This window comes from Zonotrichia leucophrys, chromosome 1A (assembly GCF_028769735.1).
Source record: "Zonotrichia leucophrys gambelii isolate GWCS_2022_RI chromosome 1A, RI_Zleu_2.0, whole genome shotgun sequence".
Classification (NCBI taxonomy): Eukaryota; Metazoa; Chordata; class Aves; order Passeriformes; family Passerellidae; genus Zonotrichia; species Zonotrichia leucophrys.
In genome coordinates, this window is record NC_088170.1 from 38,381,857 (window position 1) to 38,407,177 (window position 25,321).

Sequence of the window (25,321 nt, forward strand, 5' to 3'; positions counted from 1 at the left end):
ACTATTAGTGAAATTTCAGAAAAGCCAGAGCATAAAATAATAAAATAGCCCCTGCTGTGTTGTTTCTTAACCACAACACCCACCAAGCAATGCAAGGGGGGGCAAATAGGGCTCTGCCCTTTATAACCAAGCAGCAGCACTTACCTTTTCTTGCATCCTTGGGGGAACCTCAGACACAAGGGTCTGCCTCTATAAACCCTCAGTCAGAACATTTATACTCCTCACAATCCCAAATGTGTAAAAACCCCAGAGACCTGTGCTGCTGCAGCCCTGCTGTCATAGACAACTGACATTCCTATTCCACACATGCTGGTGGTGTGAAAGACACAGCCTTTGTTTCTAATGCTTGGTGTAGGATCCAGACTGCACTCCTGGGTGCTCAGTCTTTTTTCCCCCCATTCTCCATGCTGCCATGGGTCTGTAGCCAGCTCAGGAGAAACAGAACCCAAAGTGTTCCAGCAGCCAGATCTCACAGACATGTTCCTGTTCCCTTGTTACCCTGTGTTCTCACATACATTTAGCTCATATATCTTACCCCTTGGCCACTTTTAAACAGAAGTATCACAGTAGCATCTTGATATTAGTGCTGCATCCTGCAATCAATTGGCTGTTGGTCTCATTGCAGAGGGCTAGAAAAAGCTCCATTGCATCCTTGCTGGAAAAGCCACTCCAGTCTGGGAAATGAAATAGCTGACAAAACATGGGTGTTCATTCAACACACAGCAGGCATGGGCCAAATCCACTCCCAAGCCCATGCAAAATGCTCATCAGTCCACAGCCCACTGGTGCAACATACTTTTCTTTCTTACACATTGGAAATTTGCAACTTGGAAGCTCTTTTGCTTTAAATAAAGTAAAAAGAGAAAGGCCCCCCCCTGAATAGAGTCAATACTCACAAACAGAAATATCCTTAACCTGACCTCCCTGATTCTTCCCTGTGCTACTGGATGGAAATGCACTGAAATCAGCTCTCATTTTATATGTTCTAGGTTTCAAGCTCTCTGTAATAGCCACAATCCTCATTATGCAAATGTTGTATTTTGCCTCTGTGCTTTCTGCACAAATTCTTTTCGTTGTGTTTTCCTGGTTAAGTGCAATTTCACACGTCCAGTGAAATTTCAGCCTCTATAAAAAAACTGTCCAGTGTTTATAAAATCATTGCTTTCAGCACTCTGTCATCTAGAAGTTGCTGCTTTCTACCCAAGGCAGGCAGGAGGGCTGTTTTATGCCTACAGTTCTCCTACCAGTGACATTTCTAATGTTTTAGAAAAAGAAAATAAAACCTGACAAGTCAGATGAAAGGCTAAAGTTGATATTACAGACAGATAGGCTGGAAAGGTAGAGAGGAGTAGAATTAGAAACATCTCTAAAACTCAAGACATGAACACATTATGTGATGAGTTTAGGATACAGCAGCTACTGTGCCCCTAAGTTCTTGTGCAGACACTTCCACCTACTCTCTTACTTCCTTATCTTGCTGAGAAGCCCTGCAAATTTGCCCACATTTGGATGCTGAGTGCTGTATGTCATGCTGTGGTTTTCTGTAACCAAACTCCCCAAGCACACATGCCCAGACTTGCAAGAAGGATGAGAAATACGTGTTGTGCAAAGAATTAGGAAAACCTGTGCCAGCCTTGCTAGCAGCATGAAGGCTTTACCATTTCATCTACATCTTCCAAGTTGGTTCCTACAGTCACTGACTCTACTTTTCCTAAGCCTTGCTTATTAATGAGGATTTCCAAATTTGCATTTCTTCAGCAGGCTAAGGACAGGGGACATAAGTTCTAGAGACACAAAGGGGTCATTCAATCCTGGAGTGCTCCCTGGTTTTGCCAGAGAAGAGACAAAAGTGTCAAGAAACAAGAGTGTAATACTAAAGTAGCAGAGGAATGAGGGGAAGGCCAGTCTTATCTTTCTTCCTTGGAGAACCTCCCTAAAACAGAAAAGGCAGAAAGTCATGGTGGTGCTATTGCTATAAAGAAAGAAGCCCAGGATCTGCAGAGCCCTGAGATACCCTGTGAAACAAGCTTGGATTTGACAGACTCCTCTTAAACAGTAGAAATGCAATTGCTACATGGATTTAAAACACTGAAAGACGAAGATTTTGTTTACTGCAAATACTTTTTTATGTACCCTAATGCCCAAAAGTAAAATAGAGGCTGGATTTATTCTGAAACATGGTCAGGAATTTTAAAATGGGCTTTTGTACACACAAACAAAGGGAGCATGGGAAACAAGAGATTGTGAGTTACTTAAATGTCAAGGATTACATTGTACCAGGTAAAACTGAAATGTAGCACAGGGACTCAGTTTCATAAATTAAATGTCATTGCTGATGGGTACAAATTATATAAGAAAGATGGAAAGGAAAACCGAGGTGGCACTTTGTCAGATGCATTTATAGCTGCAGCAAGACACAATTCAGCTGCAAAGTAATTTAAAAAACAAAACAAAACCTAACAAAACAACAACAACAAAAAACCTCAAACAACTAAAGTGGACATCTGCGGCAGCCTACTCCAGCAGCAAGAAAGCAGGAATGAATTAGTCTCTCTTAAGGGACTCAAAGCCACAAAACACTGAACTTGTGGAGAATTTAGCTGCCCACATTTCTTTTAACAAATACCACCAAACACTGACCAAAGAAGTTCACGAGTTACACAGAAACCTGCTCTAATCCAGACAGTACAGGTTCTTGACAAATAAACAACAAAAACGCCCCCAATCCAGGAACTGTAGCAGAGAAATTAAAAGGACACCATGAACACAGTATCTAAATGTAACACGGTATAGAGTTTATTTGTTTGACTTAGAAAAGGTCTCCCACATAATTAACTGGACACATATACATTAAATATACAAACTTATACCAAAAGAAACACAGAAGGCACACATTCAGCCAAGTGGCTCTTTCTGAACCACTCACCACTGCAGGCCAGAACGAGAGAGCCATGAGCCCCAGCTTCTTTACTTTCTGTCCAAAACCAGGACCACAGCTGTAGGCCCCATGGTGCTCCACACAGACCAGCCAAGCAGGGAAAGAGATCCAGAGGACAGGCATCCTCTTGGCATTGTGCATGGTCAGGATAGAGATGCCAAAGAGAGCTAGTCTGGCTCTTTTGAGTAGCAACAGAACCATTCCCATCTTTCCCACCCCCTTGGGAGGTTGGTGACTTGATTACAAGAGGGGACATCTTGGGCAAGCACCAAATGACAGCTTATTTGAATACTGCTGTACCTTCAACCTCTGCTGGCAGACTTCCAACACAATTCCTAAGCACTGCTCTTTGCCCCTGTGACCCCCAGCACCACCAACCACATTTTATCTGGAGAGCAAGAGAGGTTCATTTTACAGGTCACAGCCCCAGGTTTCTAGCACTCATCAAGAACCACGATCAGCAAAATCTAGTAAAAACAAATGTGGTCACCTCACACAGACTCACTTCTGTTGCCATAGGAGCAGGTAAATAGCTCAACTTCAGCAGATTTTATCTTCAGGGAAGAACTAGTTCCACCAGAGCCTGAAACCTCCACTCTGGATCAACAAGGCTGTGTGCTTCCTCAGTCATGCTGAGTTTAAGGAGCAGATTTATATCATGCAAAAAAGCAAGTTTGTTCTCTCAAATTAAGTAATTAAGCAGTGTGTGATAAGCCTAAGGAATTCTACTAGCCCTTGGAGTCAAGGCATGAGACTGATTTCCATGGAGAGAATCTGAAAACAAGTGAACATTACCTTTCAGTAACTGGTGTGGCAACCAAGAAGACAAGCAGATGAGAGACTTTCTCTGGAAAGGATATCCTGTTAGTTGACAGGTTAAAAAAAAAAGCTCTGGCATCCACCATAGGGAAGAGAAAGTAAAGCACACTGATGTGTAAGCACAGAAGGAAAGGATGGACAAGTGAAATCAGCCTCTTGGACTATTTGTGAAGTCACCCAGGATGAAGCAACAAGAAGATAAAGGACTTCCTGGAAAACCTGACCATATATATCAACATGGTGCTAATTAGTTAATTAACCTATTGCACAATTTTAAAAAAAATAAATATTTTAAAAGCCTGGGAGGAAAAGGAAGCACCAGATGACACTGCTCTTTTCAGAACAAAAAGTGGAACAACATCAGCCTAATAAATTTATTATCTGATCTTTGCTAACAAAGTGAAATAAATACAAGGAGAGAAAAAAAGTCTCCCAAACATCTTCAGAGTGGTAACCAAAGTATGGCAAAATCATGCCACTTTCAAAAATCCTGCAAACACAGTGAGTAGCTTTAGGCACATGAGCTACACACGTGAAGCCAACAGGATAACTCAGCTATCACTTCTACATCCAAATGATGGTGTCATTTCCAACACCTCTTTTTTTCCCCATTACCAGGAACAATTTCATGAAACGCTGCTCATAATATGAGCTGACAGACCTAGCTGTAAAGCTACAGCTCATTCCCAGAAGGCTATATAGAATTTAACCCATGGAGGATGAGTAAGTTCAACAGAGGGCACAATACCTTTGGTGTTTTACCATCTCAAGACATTCTGCAGGGTAAATAGAGTAAAATGGCCCTGCTTGCCATTCAAATTAAGTATACTTCAAGGAAAGGTAATTAATCAATCAGTGAATCAATCAATTGCATTTTACCATCAACTACAGACAGCTGTTGGAGTGTAACAACCTCTACTGCATCCCAGCCCCTGAAAGTCTTTTGATCAGCTGCTTCTGTGTTGGGAGTGCATCAATTGCCTTTGCTGTGAATTTGTTGTGCAGCTAAAAACCCAGATGGTTTCTCTAAACAAAAAGCAAGAAAACTAAACCTGTGTTTTTCTGATGTTTAACTATTTTTTTGGCAAGTAGGCATGTTAGTTTTCGGGTCTCTTCTAATAACTGGGATCTAATTTTTTTAGGTATCACAAGAGGATTTACTTATGACAGCAGGATATGTAATTTAAATGGCAAGAAAGCAGAGTGAAATGTCAATCTGCCCACTGTAGAGACAAAAACAATCTGTTTATCCACTCTGTTAGTGAGCAGAAGTGGAAAAATGATAGTGAACAAGAGGACAGAAATGCCAGTCAGATCCCATAGTAGCTAGGAGGTAGTCATCAAGGAAACCATTAAAACAGCCTGACAACAGTTCTTTTTTTGTACATGCACTGAATTTAGGGTTTGTTACTACAGAACACTTTAGAGGCCAAAAGCAAAAAAGGATTTTTAGAAAAGGACAAGTACATTCATTAAGACCAGGTCCAGAAGGAACTGCCAGAAAGCTGAGAAAGTCCATAGACTGCTAGAATGGTGTCAGAGAACGACCTCTGTATATACAAGCCTTGTATTTTATTTATGCTTCTGTGATCACCTGTTACAGGCTATTCTCAGAGGCAGAACAGCAGATCAGATGGCCTTTGGTCTGATTGCACACAATGCTTCTTATGGATCAAAGCTCTCAGTTTTAGCATGATTTATTCTGGAAAGGTTAACTTAAAAAAAAAAAAAGGGCATTTGAAAAGCTTGAAAAGATTGCATGCCTCCTCTGCTTCCTCTTTCAACCCTCAAAGATGTGCTCCTTAATCATTCAGTTTCCATGAACGGTAAAAGCATTGCTGCATTAGCAAGAAGGAGGATTTGACCACAGCCCCTGAAGTCTGTGTTACTGCTCCCAGATCCTGCCCAGGCCCCTTATCAGGCATTTCTCCTGACCCAGTCTCAAGTGTATGTTAAACATTGCCCTATATTCCATTTTTCCTCTTTGCCACATTCTTGCTAAATCACTTTGTTCGACTGCTACATCTATGAGGTGAAACAGTTCCGATACTGCTCTGTAGGCTACTGTTGGCTAAACCCTTCTCCTGCCTGGGCCAGTGACAACAGGAATCTACAGGAAGACTCCTTATGGACAAAGGATTGCTCCACTGTCTGTAAACATCCTTATTTCACCTAGAATTTGCCACTGCTATTGGATTCAGCCTTACAGCCAGTCAGATCAATACATTTTTGCAGTGCAGTAGAGTAAACAATGCAACACAGTGATTCCAAGTCTGCAGCCAGACAGACTGAAGTAGCAGCACAAGTAAGTCAGAAAATCTCCTGCATTTCTCTGGGCACAGAGCAAGCTCTGAGACCAGTCATCACAGTTGTTTTTATGTACAAAATATGTGTGCACATAGATATATGGACTAATACATTCATCACTAACCCTCATTTAAGGGATCAACTATCCAAAGTCTGCTCATCACCCAGTAAATGTGCTTTAGCCAGGGCTGCCAGATGCATCCAGGACCTGCAGTGGCTTTACAGACCACTGCATGAGGATATGGCTGTAGGTTCAAAATCAATCAAGAAGTTACTGTTGCAGCTTGTGATTCAGTCTTTAGTTCTCCAGACAATCCTTCCCAATCAAGATAACACGCAGGTAGATTGTTTGTTTTTATCGCTCATAGTGGAGTTTGGATTCAGGTTACCTGGAAGGAAAAGAAGTTAAAGTAGTGTTAATGTTAAGTAAATAAGCCCTGGATAAAGTTTGGACTCATGCTTCACTCTCATTTTTTACTATGCACCTTGTGTTAGACCTACATTATTCTGCATGCTCTCATGACTTTTTTTTTCTGCTGTAGTGAAATGAAGAAACATTAAAATAAGATCATATGCAGAGTATATTGTAGAGAAACCCACTGGAGAAGTATTTCTAGGCTTTGCCTTGTACCCAGTCCAGCTTCATTAGGTCCCAGCTGGCACTGATAAATAGTCTGGTCATGCCTTGGGTAAGAAGTTTTCCAAAGAGTGAGGTATGGAAAAAAACCCTGAAAACCCAAGGTCATCTCATTCATTTGATACCCACACACATTCTCAGTAGAGGTTTTTTTCACATTTTGTTTCAAACATCTCTAGTGCCAGTGTTTCCACCACTGCCTTTGCAAATCCCAAGCCTCAAGGTCTCCCATGAAAGTGGCAGAGTATGCTGCCTCCAGTTTTTTATAATCCTAGCTTTTTTCACTGCTTACTCTATGAATTTCTTCTGCTCCCAGTATCTGTACCTTTCAATGCTTGCACTTCTGTCTGGTGTCCATCATTAAGCCAGATGTTGATCTGGATGCCCCAGGATATGTCTCAAGCACTGTACAGAAGTGTGTTCAGAGGCTTTGCAAGCAAGGGAGCTCATCTGAGCTCAGTAAAGCTTGCCTGACTCTGGCCCAGGGCAGCAGGGACCGACAGGGGCTGCCATGTGGCTTGGAATCACTCTGAACACAGGCAGGCCCCACTCATATATTTGTACAGAAGGAAGGTACATGTGCATCTCCCAAGCACTTGGAGCCACATGCCAGTTCAGAGGGAAAACAGAGAGTGAAAACTGCCACAGGTCATGGTGACATGCTACTGAGAAGTCTCAGTCTTGCTAAGTTTAGGGAGCATTCAACTCAAGCACTGCCTCTGAATTGGGCTTCAAGTGCATAATTTTTAATGTCACTCTCTTGCCTGAAGGGTATCTGATCAATGCTGCCCTTACCTGTAGATGATGGGGAAGAGAAGAGCTCTCTTTTCTCCCTCTCCTTCTCTTCACTTTCTTCCACACTGCATCTCCTTGATGTTCACCTGGGAGGTTGCACTGCACCCTGCCCTCACTTCTGTGGCTGCTCTGTGCCTCCTCCCCACAGCTCCCTGTAGCATTTCATTCTACCTGTTCCCCTCTGACATATCCTGCATGTTAGTGTTATCATTACTCCTATCTCCTCCCCACCCCTCTTTCCTTCCCTGTCTGTATCACATTCAAGACACTCATGCTTTTTTTGAAATGTCTGTGCTTCTCTGCTTAATTTCAACTCCCAGCCCTTTTATTCTTGTCACTTTCTACTCTTGTCTTCTGACCTTTTTCTACATATCCCACTACAGTTAGAGCAAACATCCTCCTTTTATGTACCCAACACTGTTTCCCTCTGTCTTTAGAAAAGAGGCTGAAAATTCCAGTTACCACCCTTCCATGATCTCACTTTGGCTGAAAAACACTGGTGATAACCAAGCAGCTATTTCAATGCCTTTGCAGTGCCCAGCATAAATTCCATTTCCTGTTGCAAGAAGCATACAAAACTGAAACACAAAATCCTTCTAGTAAGGGTGTGTATTTTGCAACCACTGCTCATGAGGAATGAAGTTGATGCATGGAGCACCTCAGGACAGCAAACCCTTCTGAACAAGCCCACTTTGCTTCTTCCAAAGGAGAACCAAAAAGTCTGCACCTTCTGAAGGCACACAGCTTTCAGATTTTTCCAGTGTTTCCCAGAAACTGCACATAGAAGTCACTGTCTCTGCTGAACACAGTCTGCCCAGCACCAGCTTAAAATTAACAAGATTCTGGTCAGGTTCAGAGCTGCTCTTATGTTCCTCAGCAGGCAACAGTGAAATCCAGTGAAATTCTGATAAGTTCATTATGTGGTTTGACAAAACCTTTTAAGACAATGTACAACTTGCCATGTGCTAGGACAACACCTCAGGGTGTTAATTCAGATACTTAGTTTGGGACATAACTTTCTATCTGGAGCCCTTGTATTTTCCAGACTCCCAATTCTGACTCATAGGAATCCTCTTCTAGCCCGTAAAAGCTGCATCAGATTTTCAGACTCCATCACAGCACACACTTCCATCATTTCCCTTCCCAGCTCAGATTCTCTTCATCACCATTTGCTCCTACAAGACTGAATCTGACTTTTAGCCTGCTTGAATAATGTCTTTCAACTACTCTATGAGCTACTCAGGTGTGGATCTGGTCTCTCCATGCATTTGCAAGGTGGGATGTGTCTCTGTGGTGCTAAAGAATTAATAGTGACTTTGGAGGATGTGTGCTCAGGCAGGCCCATGGGGCTTAAGTGTGCTGTTTAATCTTTACAAAAGCTAAGGGCAGCTATTTCAAACCGTGAAGCTCTGAATAATTGCATCCTAACCTGCCTGCATACCAAGTACCCTCTCTTTCATTTCCACTGCTTACCTCCCTTCTGTCACCCAGAATATCACAGCACCACTTTTTACTAGTTTTTCTCAAAGACAAAGTTTTGCTTAAACTTTTAAACTCAAGTCAGCCCTAAAGTTACCCAAGAACAAAGTGTCTCCTATCTTTATACTGAGGCTGGGACTCTATTCCATGGCTGTGTTAAGGAATTTTTTATTAAATCCTTTTCTGTTCCTCATGAATCTCCATCTATCTAATGTGCCCTCTACCATCTCTGTTCACATGCCACTTTCGGACTATTAGACTAGAGAAGTGTTCTCTCACAAGAAGGTAATTTATTTCAAAAGCAACTCACAATCCATGATCTTCCTTCAGCCTTTGATGCCACCAGATGGACAAGGTCTACTTACACCCTACTTCAAAAGCTATGGAGTCTCCCAGTGTCACCATGAACAGGCATTCTCAATTTGCATAAACCAAAAATACTAGCAAGGACTCACTGGAAAGATTTATCGGTTCAGAAAAAGTACAGGGGGAAGACTGGTGTGCTGGACCTCAGCATCTTCCTTAGACCTGTTCTCAATTCTTCCTTCCCCCTTATTGAAAGACCTGGCAGTCTGCAGGAAGTAACAGTGGCAATAAATAAAACCTGAACATAATAGCATGGAAATGTATTTGTGGAAATGGTCTAGACCAAGCATCAGACTGTCTGGCACAGATCCACTGTTTTAGGAGGAACAGGGACATCCCTGCAGCCTGGATGGTGCAATGCCCCAGCAGGGTGCAGTGCCCCACTGTCCACCAAAGACATCAACCTCTCGTGCCTTAAGCTGGGCCTGTTTTCATCAGGACATTGAGGGAAGGCCAGGCTGGCTGCTCTGAAACGGGTGACAGTGAGAATCTCTGATATGCTAAGTGCTGATGAATCAGAGATTCTCTCCTTCTGTCACTAGAGGGTAGTGCAAGCACTCAGCTCCATTCCTGCGAGTGGAAATGCCCATACATCTCCCACAGGTCTTCACCGATTTTGCTTTTCCTGGCTTTGAGAATGGGGCCCACCAGCACATAATGTCTATGCTCAAGACTTACTTGGAGAGAGGATCTCTTTAGACCAGGGTTTACTTCTACCTCCCCAAATGCCAAATGCAGATTCTAAAATGGATCTACTACAGTCTTAAATAAATTAACTATTCCTTCTTATAATTCCTCTTTCTTGTGTTCATTTGGCATTTTTGAGTCTGTCCTTCATTTAGCCAGAAATATTTCCAGGAACCTAATTAATCATTGATGTTGATGATCTCAATTCCTTGCTTTTCTTCTTGGTCCCAAAAGAACATCTTTCCATTTCACATCATGGTAACTGCAAAGCAATTCAATCTCTCTGCATCTGCATTTTGCATTCATCAGAGCACTGGTCAGATAAGTGGAGGAGAAATTTTCTCCTTGCAATTAGTTTATTTTCCTGATGGTGCAGGAGGTATTGACACCCAAAACAGCTCAATGAGAGGAAGACAACCAGGATGAATAGTCCAAAGATTTACTTCAATCTCACAAAACATGTAAAATGTTGGGGAGTTAGCTACGAACCCATAACCCATTAGAAATCTTTATCATTTGTGTCTTCAACTGACTGAAGCCTTTGAAGGACTTAATGAAAATACCAATCATGCATTAGCAAAGACAGAAAAGTTAAGATCTAGTGACCTACTTCTTTGTAGCTTCTATTTTCATGACCTTCTCCTGCATTTCAGAAGGTGGCAAAGGAGCAAATTAAAAAGACTTGCACCCTTTCCTTCAATCCTTGTGCCCTCACCTCAACATAAACACATTTTCCTCTTTTCTCCACCAGGAATTTGTCACAGGAAATATACCTGCCTAAACTCTAATGAGGAAAGGAAGGAATTACACTGAAAATCTGTCTGTGGCCTGCTAGCCACTACCATAGAGAACACAGTGCTGCTGTTTATTAGGCAAATGCACTTCATGGACTGAGCACTGTTTTACCCAAGGCAATGTTCACCTTTCTCTCCCTCTGCTGCTCAAAAGTATGAGAAACATCCACATGAGAAGTACCAACCCTACTGTAAGACTGCCATTAAATTGCTTCCAACTTATATTGCCTATATCATTTGATATGACTTCTGCCCTTTGTTTTTGCTCATTTTGATTCAGAATGAGAGGATCTACTCACAGGTGCCCATAATGGGTATGCTTGCAGCAATCAGCCAAGTTCAAAGCAAGGGACACAGAAAGCAGAGTATGCTGTAAAGGGTTTTACCTGAGTTGCCTCCAGTGCTCCGAACACTAGCATGGCCAATGCTGAGCCTCTCATATTCCAGTTTCATGTTCCCAAGGTCTTCTCCTGAATGTCCTTCACTGGCAAAAGAATTGGCCTCGATGCTTGAGCCTGGAGAGCGCTTGGCCTTGCGACTGAAAAGCCCACTGGCAAACCGCTTCCCTTGCTTTGCATTGCTCTGTGCATCTTCCTTCTTTATGTCACGGATGGACTCTCTGGATTTGGATTTATTTTTCAGGTCCATGTGGAGCCGGGACAACAGTTTCTGGGGGCTCCGATTCAGCTTGTTCAAGTTCTCCAGAGGTGGATCTATTTCTGGGAACACTTGCTCCAATGTGACTAAGTCATTCAGGAACTGATTTAACCGTTTCTTTGACTCACTTGTTTCCTCCTTTTCCATGTTTCCCTGATGGTCTTGCCTGTGCCGTGAAGCCCAGAGCATCATATCACCACGGGTTGCCCCTGCTACTAAACCATACTTTGGGTTAATGAACTTCCGAGCCACGGTGGAGGAATGAAAGCCTGGCTTCCCAATTCCATGGAGAAATGGGTTAGCAATGCCCAGTTCCTTGTATAAATTAACTTCCTCTGAGATGGCGTAGAGCTCACGAAACTCAATGTCAAACATCTCCACGTGCTGTCCTGTCAAGACTAGCAGGATGTTTCTGTCAATGTGAGATGAAGTCCATGTGAAGCTGAGAGGAGGAAACAGAACCAACATTAGATTTTGGTGCATGCCTGACCCAGCTCACCTAACAAAACCTAAGACACTACAGGGGAATATGTAGCATTATGCCATTTTCCCTTATATCCTTGGCCAGATGGGCCCCAATAGGTACATGACACAACATCATTGTTCTTCTTTAGACATGTAGACCAGATTTGGGAGAAAAGGCCCTGAAACTCTGCAAAAAGGGTCTTTAAAAGGACCCTTTTAAACAAGCAGCACTGAATCAACAGGAAGAGTCTCTGGACTGAAAACCTCACTGAAGAGAACTGAGTACAGGGACTGGCGGGGAGTCCTTGTAGACCCCTGCCTGACCCAGTGTGGAACTGTCTCTAGCCCTCTGCAAAGGTCTGCCAGCATGGGCATGTTCCATTCTCTGAAGAAGGGCTCTATGTCACCTTCTCTGTTGTCCCACTCCAGTTTCTACAGATGCCACACAGATTACAGAAGCTGGGATAGAAGGGGGGTGACAAGTGAAGAAGACTCTCAAGCAAAGTAATCTTTAAATTAATGCCTTAAACAAGAGTAACCCACCTGTATGATCCAGTGGCCACCTTTTCTCCATCCACCATCAGGAATCGGGATGCCAGTGTGCCTTTGATCTTCCCTGATGGCATGTAGAACCCAACTCCTGTCACAGAGCGTATGCGGACATTCTAACAGGGAGGTGAAAAGACAAAATGTCACAATAAACAGGGCAGAAAATTACATAATTGCCAGCTCCAAGTGTTAAGATGTCACTCACATTGTCTCACTACTTCTGGGACTACAGCTCATTTTGTATCAGCCACCAGAAGGGCTGCAAAGGAAAGCATAGTGCTGTAAGCCCTGTTGTCATCTCCTGTCTACACAGGTCACTCCTCTCCATCTTGGACAGTTTATCGCTATCCAAGGGGTCAGCATCATCAAAACCCTGCCTGCTGTCTTCAGCTATTCACTTGAGCCACTGGCAAGACAATGCTTTCAGATAAGTGTCTCTACTAATGTCCTGAATAGATCAGCAAAGAAAAATTTCTGAAGATGAGGAAGGAGAATCTTTTCATAAAATGAATGGAAGTAGTTAGAAAGAGAATACTTCTCCCCAAACCTCACATCTCACACCCTTTTGTCAGCAAATCTACAAGTAATGAAACAAAGCACTACCAGACACAGAAAAACCACAAAGTTAGGGTTACATGATTTTCAACAATAGATGAGTGCCTGTGCATACTATAAGGATATATTTGCACACTGGACTGAGTGTTACTCTGCTCATGGGTCCTGGCTGCACAAGGCTGAACTCCCAAAGTGTCTAACATGAAACATTCCCCCCAAGTCCAAAAACATTGAATGTCAGTAAAGGTTTGGAGCAAATGATCTTGTCACTCTGACACACAAATCTAGACAATTTTCCTCATTCCACCATATTTTTATGTAAGGATTCCTTAAGAATGAAAAGCTAAAAGCACTGTGAACTGGAGTCATAAATCCAGGGTTGGGAGTCAGATAGTCCCAGGCATAATTGCAGTTCTGATACTGCTCCCTGTGATGTTCTGGGGAAGTCAATTCATCTTTGTTTCATTCTTCTCCATCTGCAGAGCAGAAAAATCAAGAGGATTTGGCTAATGCTAGCACAGCCTCAGATCCCACAAAGAGCTGAGTCCTATTACTATAAACCTCACCGACAGCTTAAATACTGATAGGCTATAGAAATCAGCATGCAGGAATGAGTGATTATAAGAATGCAGATTTCTTTCAAAAGCTGTTTTTTCTGAATACAACTCCTGCCTTTTGAAACTGCTGCTATTTTCCCAACTAGAATACAGCAGTCAAAATACAAATTCTGACTAACAGTAACTGATGATAGCTCTGTTTTGCATTCAGCTGTTGCTTGATCTGTCTGGAGTCCTGTGTGGGCATTAGCTAATTAATGCTCCCAACACTGCTGAAAGTATTATTACCCCATTTTAAAGATGAGTAGCCTAAGACAGAAAAAGATGAAGTGGCTTGCCCAAGGCCTAGCAAATGAGTCATATGTATGGGATGCTGAAGACAGGTTGGGTAGAGCACAGGAGAAATGGTGCCCTTTCCAGTAATTAAAATAACATTTGAATTTGGCTGAATTTTTTTTTCCTTGCTGATTAATGTTGGATGTGGGATTTGCCAAATCATGCTTTGCTGACAGCACAAGACAAGAAGTCAGTCAACAGCTCTGACCTGATATTACTCCTTTGAATCGAGAAGCATCAGCCTGTGTGAGCAGAAAGCTTCCCAGCATATAACAGTGTGGATCTTACTGTGCTTGTATGTTCTATCACCTTCTTTTGGTGGAAAGAAAGCACACTTGAATTTCTGCAGTAAGTGAGCTGTATGTAACACTTAGAAAGGCGCAGAGGGGATAGAGCTGAACAGCTGAGCACATAAACCTCCTTGAATAAAATAGGTACAGGAGTGCATTAATACATCTTGAAATGCAGAAAACAAGCAGAAAGTCATATAAACATCAAGTCACTTAACAAGTCACTTCTTTATTCAAGAAGATTTTTACCAGTTTTCACCAGACATAGTTTGCCAGCAAAGGCAATTTTCTGCCTTGAAGGATCTTGGAACATTTGTAGACTGCTAAGTCAAGCTACAGAGGAAGAACGAGACTGGGTTCATGTACCAAAGACTGCACAATAACAAAAGAGGAGAGACAAATATAAATGAAGTGAGATTGCAGGCATTTTCAGATGGCACTAGAGTTACAGTAGTAACAATTATTTTGAGTAGAGGACCAGTTAGCTCACCAGATAGAAGTAACACCTCCAGATCTGTATTGTTGCAGAAGCCTGCTTAAGGTTTGTTCTGTAATATCCTGGCTTATGGGAGATGCAGTCTGCATTAAATTTCTATATTTCCTTTCCACAGACTTGCACCACCACTCACCACAAGCAGTGACTAACATCTCCCTGGGTACAACTCAATATGACTGGTAACAGTCAAGCCTGAGTGACCATCCTAATACAAATAGTAAGGAACTGGTCTTCCTTGCTTTATTGTCACAGTTTTAAACCTCACTCTGAATCCACAAAAACCTAAATCAGACCTAAATCAGACCCAGTTTAGAAAGTCAGTAATGCTGTGACTGACTTGGCAAACCTAGGCCATAGTGCTTACAAACCGGGGCTGAGAAGGGGGAATACACAAGACAGACCCTAAAGGGAGGTGTTGCAACTGCTTCCACCAGGGAATCCTATGTGCACCTTCCCTCCTAGAACTGGGAAATCCTCTGTTTGCCCTGGACAGTTTTGGAAAGGGCATGGTTACTGAGAAAATAGTGTAACTTGCAAGTATTCAGGTAGAACAGGATGGAATGCAGCTAGCTGGGACGTGGTCTGCCAAGATAATTACTGAGTATTATCTGTGTCTTTACAAAAAGAGAGCCTTGCAAGCTCCCATCTCAGAAGGTCACAAGTAGTCTAGAAGAATACTCCAGCAGACCATTAAAAAACCAACAGCACTGCTTCACATCACATTCCACCCCTCCCTCATCTCAGATAGGAGTCAATGACAAAACCCATAAAATACCAAAATGAAATCACAAAAGTTTCTTAGGCAGAAGCTTTTTAGACTTTCTGAAGTGAAAGGAAAAACTTCTTACATGTTAGGAAAATGAATGTAAAAATTAATGTGAAGGTGAACTTCCTGCAGATAAATCATTCCCTGGGCTTGCTCGGAACTCTAGGAGAGTTCTCTGTCTTTGGGCAGGAGTGTCTGATACTGTGGTCGGGGTTAACAGAAACATGAAGACAAAAACCATCTATCTAAAATCTGGTGAGAACATTCACCCTCAGGTCCTGCAAAAAGAGGAATTTCTGAGGGGCTATGAATTTAGTATCTATGAGAACTCTGAATCACTGTGATCTCTGTAGAACACTCTTGTGTCAAACATAACAGAAGTCTGACAAACCATGTCCTGTAGGCTCAGGAAGTCATATGACTCACACACACAAGACATGCTCTTATGAACAACCCATGAATGTTCTGATGATTGAATTTAAATACATTTCTGGTGAACTCTGGCCTTCAGACAAAAACAGAGGTTTTCTCATTTAATGCTTGGAGTTGGTTAGAACTTTTACTCTTTGTAGGGTGAGGTATGGTCTTCCTACAGCAGTTTCCCTCCCATGAGACTGTCAGCAGATCATGATACCTTGCCATCTCCACAGAAAGAATACAATAGCCAGGAATTTTGTGAAAATGTCCATCGCTGTACAGAGACAAAGGGCAAAACCCAGTGTTAACTGTAAACCTCCCTGTATTAGGACTGTTGAAGTATTCACTTTGCATTGGATGAAAAGGGCAATGGGACCAAAAGGGCAGAAAACACAGAACGAAATGAGGATCTAGTGGTGACAGAAGACAGAATAAACATTGTGACCCTGCAGTTCACAGTAGTGCATCATCTCTCTCCCCCTGGGATCAGAACTTGTCTCTAAACCTTAGAGTTATATCTCAGGTGGCTGCAACTTCCTGAGAAAAGAAGCCATCCTCTGTACTTCACACAAGCATTCCAAGGGAAAGGTGGGCACAAGGGCAGGAAAGAATAGTATGCAACTCCTTTGCTGGGAAAATATGTCTGGTGAAAAATGGTAAAAATCTTCTTGAATAAAGCAAAATGCTAATTCAAAAAGGAGAAAACATTTTCCCTGTTGCTAAAAATCTGTAGAAGACACTCAGACATCAAAGAACATATCAGGAAAAAGACAGTAGATAAGAAATGGGTGAAAGAAAGTTTCCTCAGCAATTTCAGTATCTTCTGCAATCAAACAACGTGGGACAAAATTATTCTGCTGAACAAGACTGGAGGCCCAGCTTGCTTTCTTGCTTTAAATCTGGATCTTCAACCCTTGGCACATTACAGAAGAAGGGCTGGGAGGAGTCCTCAAGGGGAAACCTTAACCTTCTGGAGCTTCCTTGGGTATCCAAAGCCTGTTGCCAGGGAAATCCCTACATGATGGTTTCTGCTACACTGACCCAAGCAGCAGCATAGGCATGTCCAAGGCAGCTCTGGGTGAGATACTAAGAGAACACCTTCCTTGAGAGGCAAATGACTTGTTTCCCCATCCCATGAAGAATGTCTCTGGTCATTCCATAGAACCATATACAGGGATTAACTGCGTTGGCCTTAGCAAGACTAAAAAAATACCTAAGCCATACTGGAAAAAAAAAAGATAACCACCTTCAGGGGAATTTAGATCCAGTATGAGATACCTGAGAAAAGAGGGGGAAAATTTGAAGGATAGCAATCTGTGGGCTGAAGCTCTGCAGAATAGTGAACAACTAGGTCAAAAGTTGTTAAAAATTTCTTCTCAGTGGACTTGCTTCAACTCATCTTGTACTATTTTTAGCTGAAGATGTCTAAAGAAAAACATAGCACAGGCTGCCATGAAAGAATGGAATCATAGAAGGGACACAGAAACATTTTCTCCTTCTTTTGATTGCACCAGTTCAAACTGCACTTCCTTAGAGAGAGCCATACAACTAGACTGCTGCAGGACCTAGGCATTGCTGTAGCACATCACTGGGATCACTGGTTTAGGAGTGTCAAGCCTGTGTAGAAGGATAAGAGGATGAGCAGAAGGGGACTGCTTTAGAGACAGAAAAAACAGACTGAAAGGAACTCAGCTCTCCAATAGCAACACAGCTCTTTCTAAAATGCAGGATATCTTTTCATTCCCTCTGTCCAGGAGTTAAAATATTGTAGTACTGAAGACATCACTGCTGTACATGATGACACAGTAAGAAAAGTACTGGGAAACTGGTACCACAGCAGATGGAACTACTGCTGTGATTTCACAGCTATGTACCAAAGAGACACAAGCCTAGGAGACACAATACCACTGGCACTTGAAACATGTCTGTTATAATGAGGTCTGTGTCTTGCTTTCAAAGACACCAGAGGGAAGGAACTTCCACCACCGTTTTGGAAAAAAAGGGAAAACTTCTCAGCTGGATGTCTTTTTTGATGAAACTCAGAGCAGAGTGGTAGTTCACAGGAGAACTCTTCAGATATAAGCAGGTAATTTTCATCCAGATTTAAGATAGCTCCCCTAAAATGATTAAGATGAGACTCTATAATCTTCAGAGCTTTTTGAGTTTTGGTTGTGTTTTGGGGTTTTTTTAACCATAAATTGAGTGTTTAAGGAAAATCCACCATGCTCCAGGCAAAAAGCACTTTTTCCACTGCCGCTGTACAGAACAAGAGAATCACAAACAGGTGAGTCTGGCATCCCATAGGTTGTTTCCAACCCAGCAACTTTTTTCAGGATTTAGAACAAGTCTGTAGTAGCAACAGTGGCTAAAAAGATGGGGAGGAAAGGAAAGAATACAATGCTAACAAGAAATACACAAATTATTTCAGTCTGTATGTAATGGAGCGAGATCCCTCTGAGGCTGCTTCTGCCAGCCAGGCTAGACTGACTACTCTGCTATGCTGCATGCACTATATGAAGGCACACTGTGGCCCTCAATCCCTTAAATTCTCCTTTAAGAGAAGGACTACAAGCTCATTCACTCCAGGATGATCACTGTTGGGAAGGAAAGTCTTGATTTTCACAGAATGTATGTGTCCTGTAAGAGGGATCCATGCTGACAACTCCAAGAGCTACCTGGAACTCTAGTTTGAATCCTCACATAGAAGACCTACAGCAACTTTCTCTGATAATTTTCTCCCCAAACAGGAATTTTGAGGTCATAAGTGCCAGGAAACTACACAGATCCCTGTCTTGGGTGAAAGGCAAAAAAATCCAAATCTTTCCTTTTTCTTTCCTTCTGTATTATAAAGCCACACTGTTATCCCTCTGTGTTCCATCACTTTTAGTGTTGTGGTACGGAGGAAGAGATGTGTTTGCTGGTCCAAGCAAGTTCCAAGATCCCCTGCAACTGCAAAAGGCCAATGACCTGCAGGAGATAATGGTTTAGCACTGAATACCTTACCCGGATCTGCAAGTCACTGAGGTCAAGGCATCTGCACATTTCCAGGAAGAGCCTGACTCCCTCCTCATCCAGGATGATATAGACGGGGATCCAGCGCTTGTACGCTGCATCGACGATATCGCGGAAGATGTCCCGGTCCGTAAACACATCCATGACCACTGCAATAATCTGCAAACAACAAGATGGTAGACAGAAAACTGAATGAATATTAGGAACTGAAAGGAAGGCCTGCCCCACTGGTGCAAAATAAAGGAGAGCACTGATACCAGATAATGGAGGAGAAGCCTCCATAGGGAGAACAAAGTACAGGGAGGTACATGCCCAAGCACTACCAATAATTGTAATTTTCTGAGTTAGCTGCTGCACTTAGTAAATGTTTATGAGAGTTCTCCTTCTTCCAGATGAAACTGACTTATTTTAGCAGCGTGAGGAATGCCAAAGCCAAATACCTAATTTTCCCTCTGTTTTAAGAAACTTCCATAGTCTCTGTAAGGACTCACTTAAATGAAGAACACTGAAAATATATTGAAAAAAACCACTGAAAACACAGCTTTAACACTTAACCTGAAGGTGTCTAATGGAAGAGTGAATGTGCAGAGGAATCAGGGCTTGCATCCTCAACCATGATGCATAGTGTAGAAAACAAACATTCTATTTTCCTTTTTTTCCCCCAAATCTCTGTGAAAAGTCTGCTCTCAGGGCTGGCTTCTCAAGGAATGATTTATTGGGCTCAAACATAAACACCTCATATTTCTCAGAAAGGGACTGGAGTGTATTCAAGATTTGGAGGCAAAATGATCATTCCCTCTCTTCGCATGTATTGTTTTTCTGGTATAAAACTAATCCTTCTTTCCAGGCATAGATTTTACATAAAACAAAATGTTTCACTGACGTGAGAGACAAGCCTGAACATTTATAGGATGAGTAACAACAAAACCAAGAAGGTTATGGGTAACTTTAATGCTGATCTTATAGAAAGGGAGAGAAAGACAAAACATGTATCTTTTACACCATTAGAAATACCAATTAATTTTTCTGCCTGAGTTATTCTTCTCAAGATTTTAAAGGTTATCAATGGAGGAAACTACTGTTTTTCTAGTCTCTCTGCATAACATCAGCTTGCCAGGTCAGAGCTGCCATGCTGACAGTATCCTGGGACTAGAGCTGTCTAAATTTTAATTTCCCAGGTGCTGGGAATCACAGCAATAAGCCCATCTGGGCTGGGGATGGTATATACAGGTGTGAATGGAGCTAAATACTGAACCACACTGTAGGACTTTCTTCACTTGATGCTTGGAAAAGGTGCAGCTCTCTTGCAGGAGCCCCCTAAGGAAGCGGGAATAATTCTCCCCAGAGACCTCTTTCCTGTGAAAAATGCCCTTGAACAAATGGCTTTTGGGAAAGTGATGCCACAGTAAACATCCCCCACTGCATCTGCTGAGTCCCTGCTTGTACAGCCAACAACAACCAACACATCTGCTCTGTCAGGCTCCTTCTGTCAACAGTGCTTACACCAGCTTCCCTTCGTTAGAGAAAGAAAAAGAGCTGACGTTGTATTTATGCTCATCATTAACATGTAAGTTCCTGATGGAGGTGAACTGTGCTGGAGCTACCTCATACTAAGTCCCACAGTAACTTCTACTAGGCAGGATTTCAGGTCCTGCCTTGGTTCTCCCTTCCCAGCAGGAATGTTACCAGAATCTCTAAAAATTAAAATACAGCGACCTTTTACCACTTTGTTTCTGAACAACCCCATATACAAGCAAACCATAAATAAAGTCATGAACAGCTCATGCATTAACCAAGGCCTGTTACGTTCCCTCTCCCCCCACATACAGTGGTATGGATGAGCTATTTAGGAGAAAGGATGCCAAATAATATTCATTTGAAATAAGAACATCCACATAGAGAATGGACAGCAGAAGCAGGAACTTCTTTTCTCTCCATCCCCACCATTTGCAATGAGTGTAACAACTGCAGAAATTACACCCTATCCTGGACAAACCATTAATTGTCCATACCGGCTGTGCAGTGTGAAGGGATGGCTCCCTCCAGGCTGTGGGGCCTTGGGTCAGCCCAGGCTCCTTTCCAAGACTTGGGACCACTGAGAACAGCAGTCAAAATTTCCCATGGGCAACGCCTGTTGTTGTGTTTGCCGTCTCAAGCCCTTGTCACAGCTAGGAGTGTTCCCAAGCACAGCAAGTCAGAGCATGAGTGTCTACCCCTGCAAGAGGTTTTCCCCATTTCTCTTCCAATCCTAAGGATAATAAACTTATCTGTAGGACCCATAGGTGTGCCTAGCTCTTCACAGGAATTTTAAGATTGGCAAGTTAATGCTTGCTAATCTCATTGCAGCTAGGTAGCTTAATTAACATATGTTTGTAAAATACTCATGATAAGCCACCCACAGACTTGTGCCACATATTACCAGTATCTGTTCAGACCCCCTTTCAGAAAAAAACAAACCCAACAATCCCCCACTCTCATTTGCTGACTAAAAAAGCTGCTACCTGGAGTGTTTTTTGCCAGGGTGAGCTCAGCTGAACACAATAGGCATAGTTATCTATGAAAAGGACCATTAAACACTCAAATGGCTGTTAAACATGAAACCAGCTTCGGGCTGGGAGGGGCACAGTTTGTCCAGTCAGTGAAAAAATAAAAATCTACAAAGGATTTAATTATTTCTAAGTGCCAGGCACAGCTATGGCCTTTCTTTCTGGGAAAGAAACAAACTTTCCCAGTTCTTGAACAGTCTCTAGAAACCTTTGTAGCAGCGCAAGGAGGAGGTGAAGTTGCACTACATCAGAGCATAAGGACTACAGCTTCTAAGTGACTGATCACACCAGTCACTGAACAGAATTACAGGGTGTGCACAATTTCTGAGAGCAGGCAGCTAAGAAGATCACCCACCAGATTAATGCCTCTCTGGAAAGTTTTCTGTGTTTGCCGGCAGATTCGGTTTGAACAAGCCTGTAAAAGTGGTGCATATAGTGTGTGCTGGCAAAGGGGAACAGGTGGAGGAGGAAATGACTGCTGAATTATAAAGCAGAAAAACCAGAAAGCTGCAAAACTAAGCACAGGAATGAAGTTTCTTACGCTGTTCTCCCCTTTACCCAAGGGGTGTGTCAGCTCTGACGGATATCTTTTCCTGGGTGGTCTTCTCCGGGAACTTCACCCACATCCGGGGTGGGTGACGAAAAACCTCGTGATTGCCCCCACCTGCTCAAAGCAAGCTCTTGGAGCATCATGACTGGTTTGCTTCCTTGCCAGAGGTGCCCTGTCACCACCAGCAGTCATTTCCAGGGAAAGATAGACGGGAGGAGCAGCCTCATATTGTCTACACTTTGTCTACTTGCAGCTTGGGCTGGACGGGTGTTGAGACCACAAAAAATAAACCCAAAAAGCACCATCCCATAACGAACACGCTGCCCTGTCTGTAACTAGGGACACCTGCACACACCAGGTAGGGGTGGCTGTAACAGCATCACGACCTGTGAACCCGGGAATGAGGCCGGGACAGGACAAGGCGAACCACAGGTACAGAAGCCCAAGTGAGGGGAGGTGGAGAGGGTGTGAAGAGGTTTCACCCCATCACAGGCATCAGCTCAGCAAAGCGTGACGCGACTGGCAAGGAGGCGCAGGGAAAGCCCTGCCTGATGGACGCCGACCATTACAAGGCCAGAGCGAGGGCGCTCGCCCGCCTTGCACCCCATGCCCCGAGCCAGACCCTCGGCCCGGCTGAGGGTGGCAGGGCCGGCCCGGCCCGTCGAGGCCGCTCCGTACCTTCTGCGCCTGCTGGATCATGTCCCGCACCACCTCCTTCAGGTGCGGCGCGCTCTCCTCCTTGCGCGGGTGCGTGAAGAGGGACACCCGGCTGATGCCCCGGTAGAACGTCTTGTCGGTCCAGCCCAAGTCCAGCGGGGGCACCTCGGTGTCCGAGCACTCGGGCCAGTAGGCCAGCGAGAGGGTCTCGCCGCCGGGCCCCCGCGCCACCTTGCCGCCCTCCCGGGGGTCGTCGTAGCCCCGCCAGCCGCCCCTCAGGTCCTGCAGCTCCCGGCCGGAGAGGAAATCGCGGAGCTGCTCTTTCCTCAGCGCCTCCCGGTACGCGGCCTCGCCGCGGGTCACCAGCGCCTCCAGGGCTCGGCGCTGCTCCTCGCTGTAGTAGAAGCGGGCCTGGGCCTCCGTCACCTTCTCGTTGACGTGCAGCTCGTCCAGCAGCAGCACCTGGGACTCCGCCATGCCGCCGGCAGCCCCAGAGCAGCGCCGGCCGGGAGCGAGGGCAGGAGGCTGCGGCGGGAGCTGGAGAGGCAGGGCCGGACCGCCTCACCTGGCCTGCCCGAGCCCGCCCCGACGGGTGGGGCGGCCGCTCCCCCGGGCCCCGGGAACACGGCTGTCCCCGCCGCCCGGCCCCTCTGCCCGGCTCCTGCGTGGGCCCCGGGCACGGGGCGCGAGTTGCGGGAAGGACAGTTTCTGTGAAAAGGGGAACAACCTGACCTAAGAGGTGCGGGATGCGGGATGTGAGATAAAGAGCCAGGCTATGTGGTGGCCTAAACCAGCTTCGAGGCATGCGGGATAGAAATCTTTAACTGACTTGTGAAATTGTGTGCTAAGAGAGAACTTGGTGCATTGAAATGGGAAAACCGCACCTCCGAGGGAAGACCCTTACCCACTGAACACATGAATTTGGAATACCCTGTGCCTTTAAACCGAGGTGGGGAAAGAGAAGGCAGTAGTAGCTGAGCCAGGTAGTGATGTAGATTCATTATGCAAATATTGCCTGAATAGGATTGTATAAATATGCTTGCATATGTATGCATTGTGTATGTATGTATAAATACGCTTCCTCGCTTTGTGGATTTACCACTTCTCACCCATCTCTGTGTAGACATGAAATAAAATAGAGTATCTCAGCCTGGTGTGTGGATCAGCTTCCCCACTGGGTGAAAGAATCCAGATTTAGAGCAACATCCTGGCATGGCTGGCATCAGTGTCCTGACCGCAGTCCTTGGAGGAGAACCAGGCCTGGCCCCCAGGTGTATTTTGGGGTGCAAATGCAAAAGTCTATTTAAGCTTTTTTGCCCCCCTTTTTCAAACTTGGCAGCCACCTGAGGGATCTCATGAGGAAGAGGGGGACACAGCTGGGCCAGGGAGGTGGGCAATGCACCATGGTGGCCACAGGCACTGGCCTGTTGGCTGCAGAGAGCTCTTAGCCAGCCCTCTCTGAATCCTCTGGCAGCTCAGCGACTCCAGAAAAGCAAGGGGTGTGGGGTAGCCAGCTTACAGAGGGGAAGATGACAGAGTGATGTGCCAGAGGCTGCCCAGCAGGCTGCTGTCAGAGCTGGGAGTAAAACAGTCTATGAATAAATAGCCACACCCATCCCACCGGAGACTCGGGGCTGTAATGTTAAAGTACGATTTTTGCGAGGTATGTGATCATTTCTAGAGGCCCTAATCAAGATTCCGGCCCCACTGTGGATTGCACACAAAGGGTAAAGAGCAGGGCTTCCCCTCTGCAGTCCAGGGACAGAGCTGGCAAGGTATGAGCAAGGAAACAAGGACAAAGTCAAAGGCAGTGGTGAAATACAAACAAAGTCAAAGGCAGTGGTGAAATACAAACATTCAGAGGCATTTACAGCGCTTTACATCTGTGATTAGCCCCTAAGTGCTCACATGCAGAAAAACTATAGGGGACAGAGCTTCTGAAGCTGCTCTTTGTTTTCCCTCTCTAAGCAATCACCTGCCCTCAGTGTGAGTTAGTTTAAAAAAACGAGGATCAGGTGGGCCACCACAGCTCATCCTGTGCTGTTCCTCTCCTTTAGGTAAAAGAGATACTTTTAGTATTCCAGACAGTCTTCCATAGCTTTTCCTAGCATGAAATTCACTTAAAATTTGAAATTACACTTTGCAAAGGTCTACTCCTCTGCCTATCAAGTCTCCTTTAAAAATTAATTTCCATGTAAGTTCTTTTAGCCTTATTTCTGATGGAAATGAGACTTACATGGTCATGGTGTCTGTGCCTGTCTGCCTGTCTGTCCATGTCTCTAATAAACTTCTGAGCCCACTGTCTGATTTCAAATAAGTTTGGCAGAAGTGTAATTACATCCCTACAGATTTATGAAAAATAACAGGCCTGATAGCAAAAAGAGACTCTATCACAGTCCCCGACAGTGCAAGTTACAATGTGGGTTCATGCCTTATTAGATTTCAGATATTCCATAAAATTGAGAATGCTAATAAATGCTTGATCTGGAGGAAGAGCTTCAAATTAATTTTTTGCCATCTTAGGCACCACGGTCAATCAGCCACAATATACAAATATACAGGAGATGTGACTTTCTTAGTTCCAATCCTCACTAAATTACTTGTTGGTTGTATTTTTTTTTTCCTGTACCAGAGGCTGCCATCGGC

General features: G+C 44.0%; 1 protein-coding gene across 1 annotated transcript; it reads right to left on the bottom strand.

Annotated features, from left to right (window-relative positions):
* Positions 1-5,308: 5,308 nt before the first annotated feature.
* Positions 5,309-24,262, bottom strand: FAM83F (family with sequence similarity 83 member F). The gene is made up of 5 exons (XM_064702360.1): positions 22,697-24,262; positions 18,914-19,081; positions 12,488-12,609; positions 11,209-11,921; positions 5,309-6,453 (listed from the first exon to the last, which is right to left on the bottom strand). The coding sequence occupies exons 1-5, from the start codon at positions 23,150-23,152 to the stop codon at positions 6,389-6,391; spliced, it is 1,524 nt and encodes a 507-aa protein (XP_064558430.1). The 5' UTR covers positions 23,153-24,262; the 3' UTR covers positions 5,309-6,388.
* Between the last annotated feature and the right edge of the window lie 1,059 nt (positions 24,263-25,321).

Bases quoted from the DNA above. Each gene is read 5' to 3' on its own strand.
- FAM83F (XM_064702360.1), bottom strand. From the start codon at position 23,152: ATGGCGGAGTCCCAGGTGCTGCTGCTGGACGAGCTGCACGTCAACGAG. The intron at 11,922-12,487 runs GTGGGTTACTCT...TCCTCCTCTCAG, and splicing joins GTGGCCACTGGATCATACAG to CTTCACATGGACTTCATCTC. The intron at 6,454-11,208 runs GTAAAACCCTTT...TTTTCCTTCCAG, and splicing joins GAGCACTGGAGGCAACTCAG to GTAACCTGAATCCAAACTCC.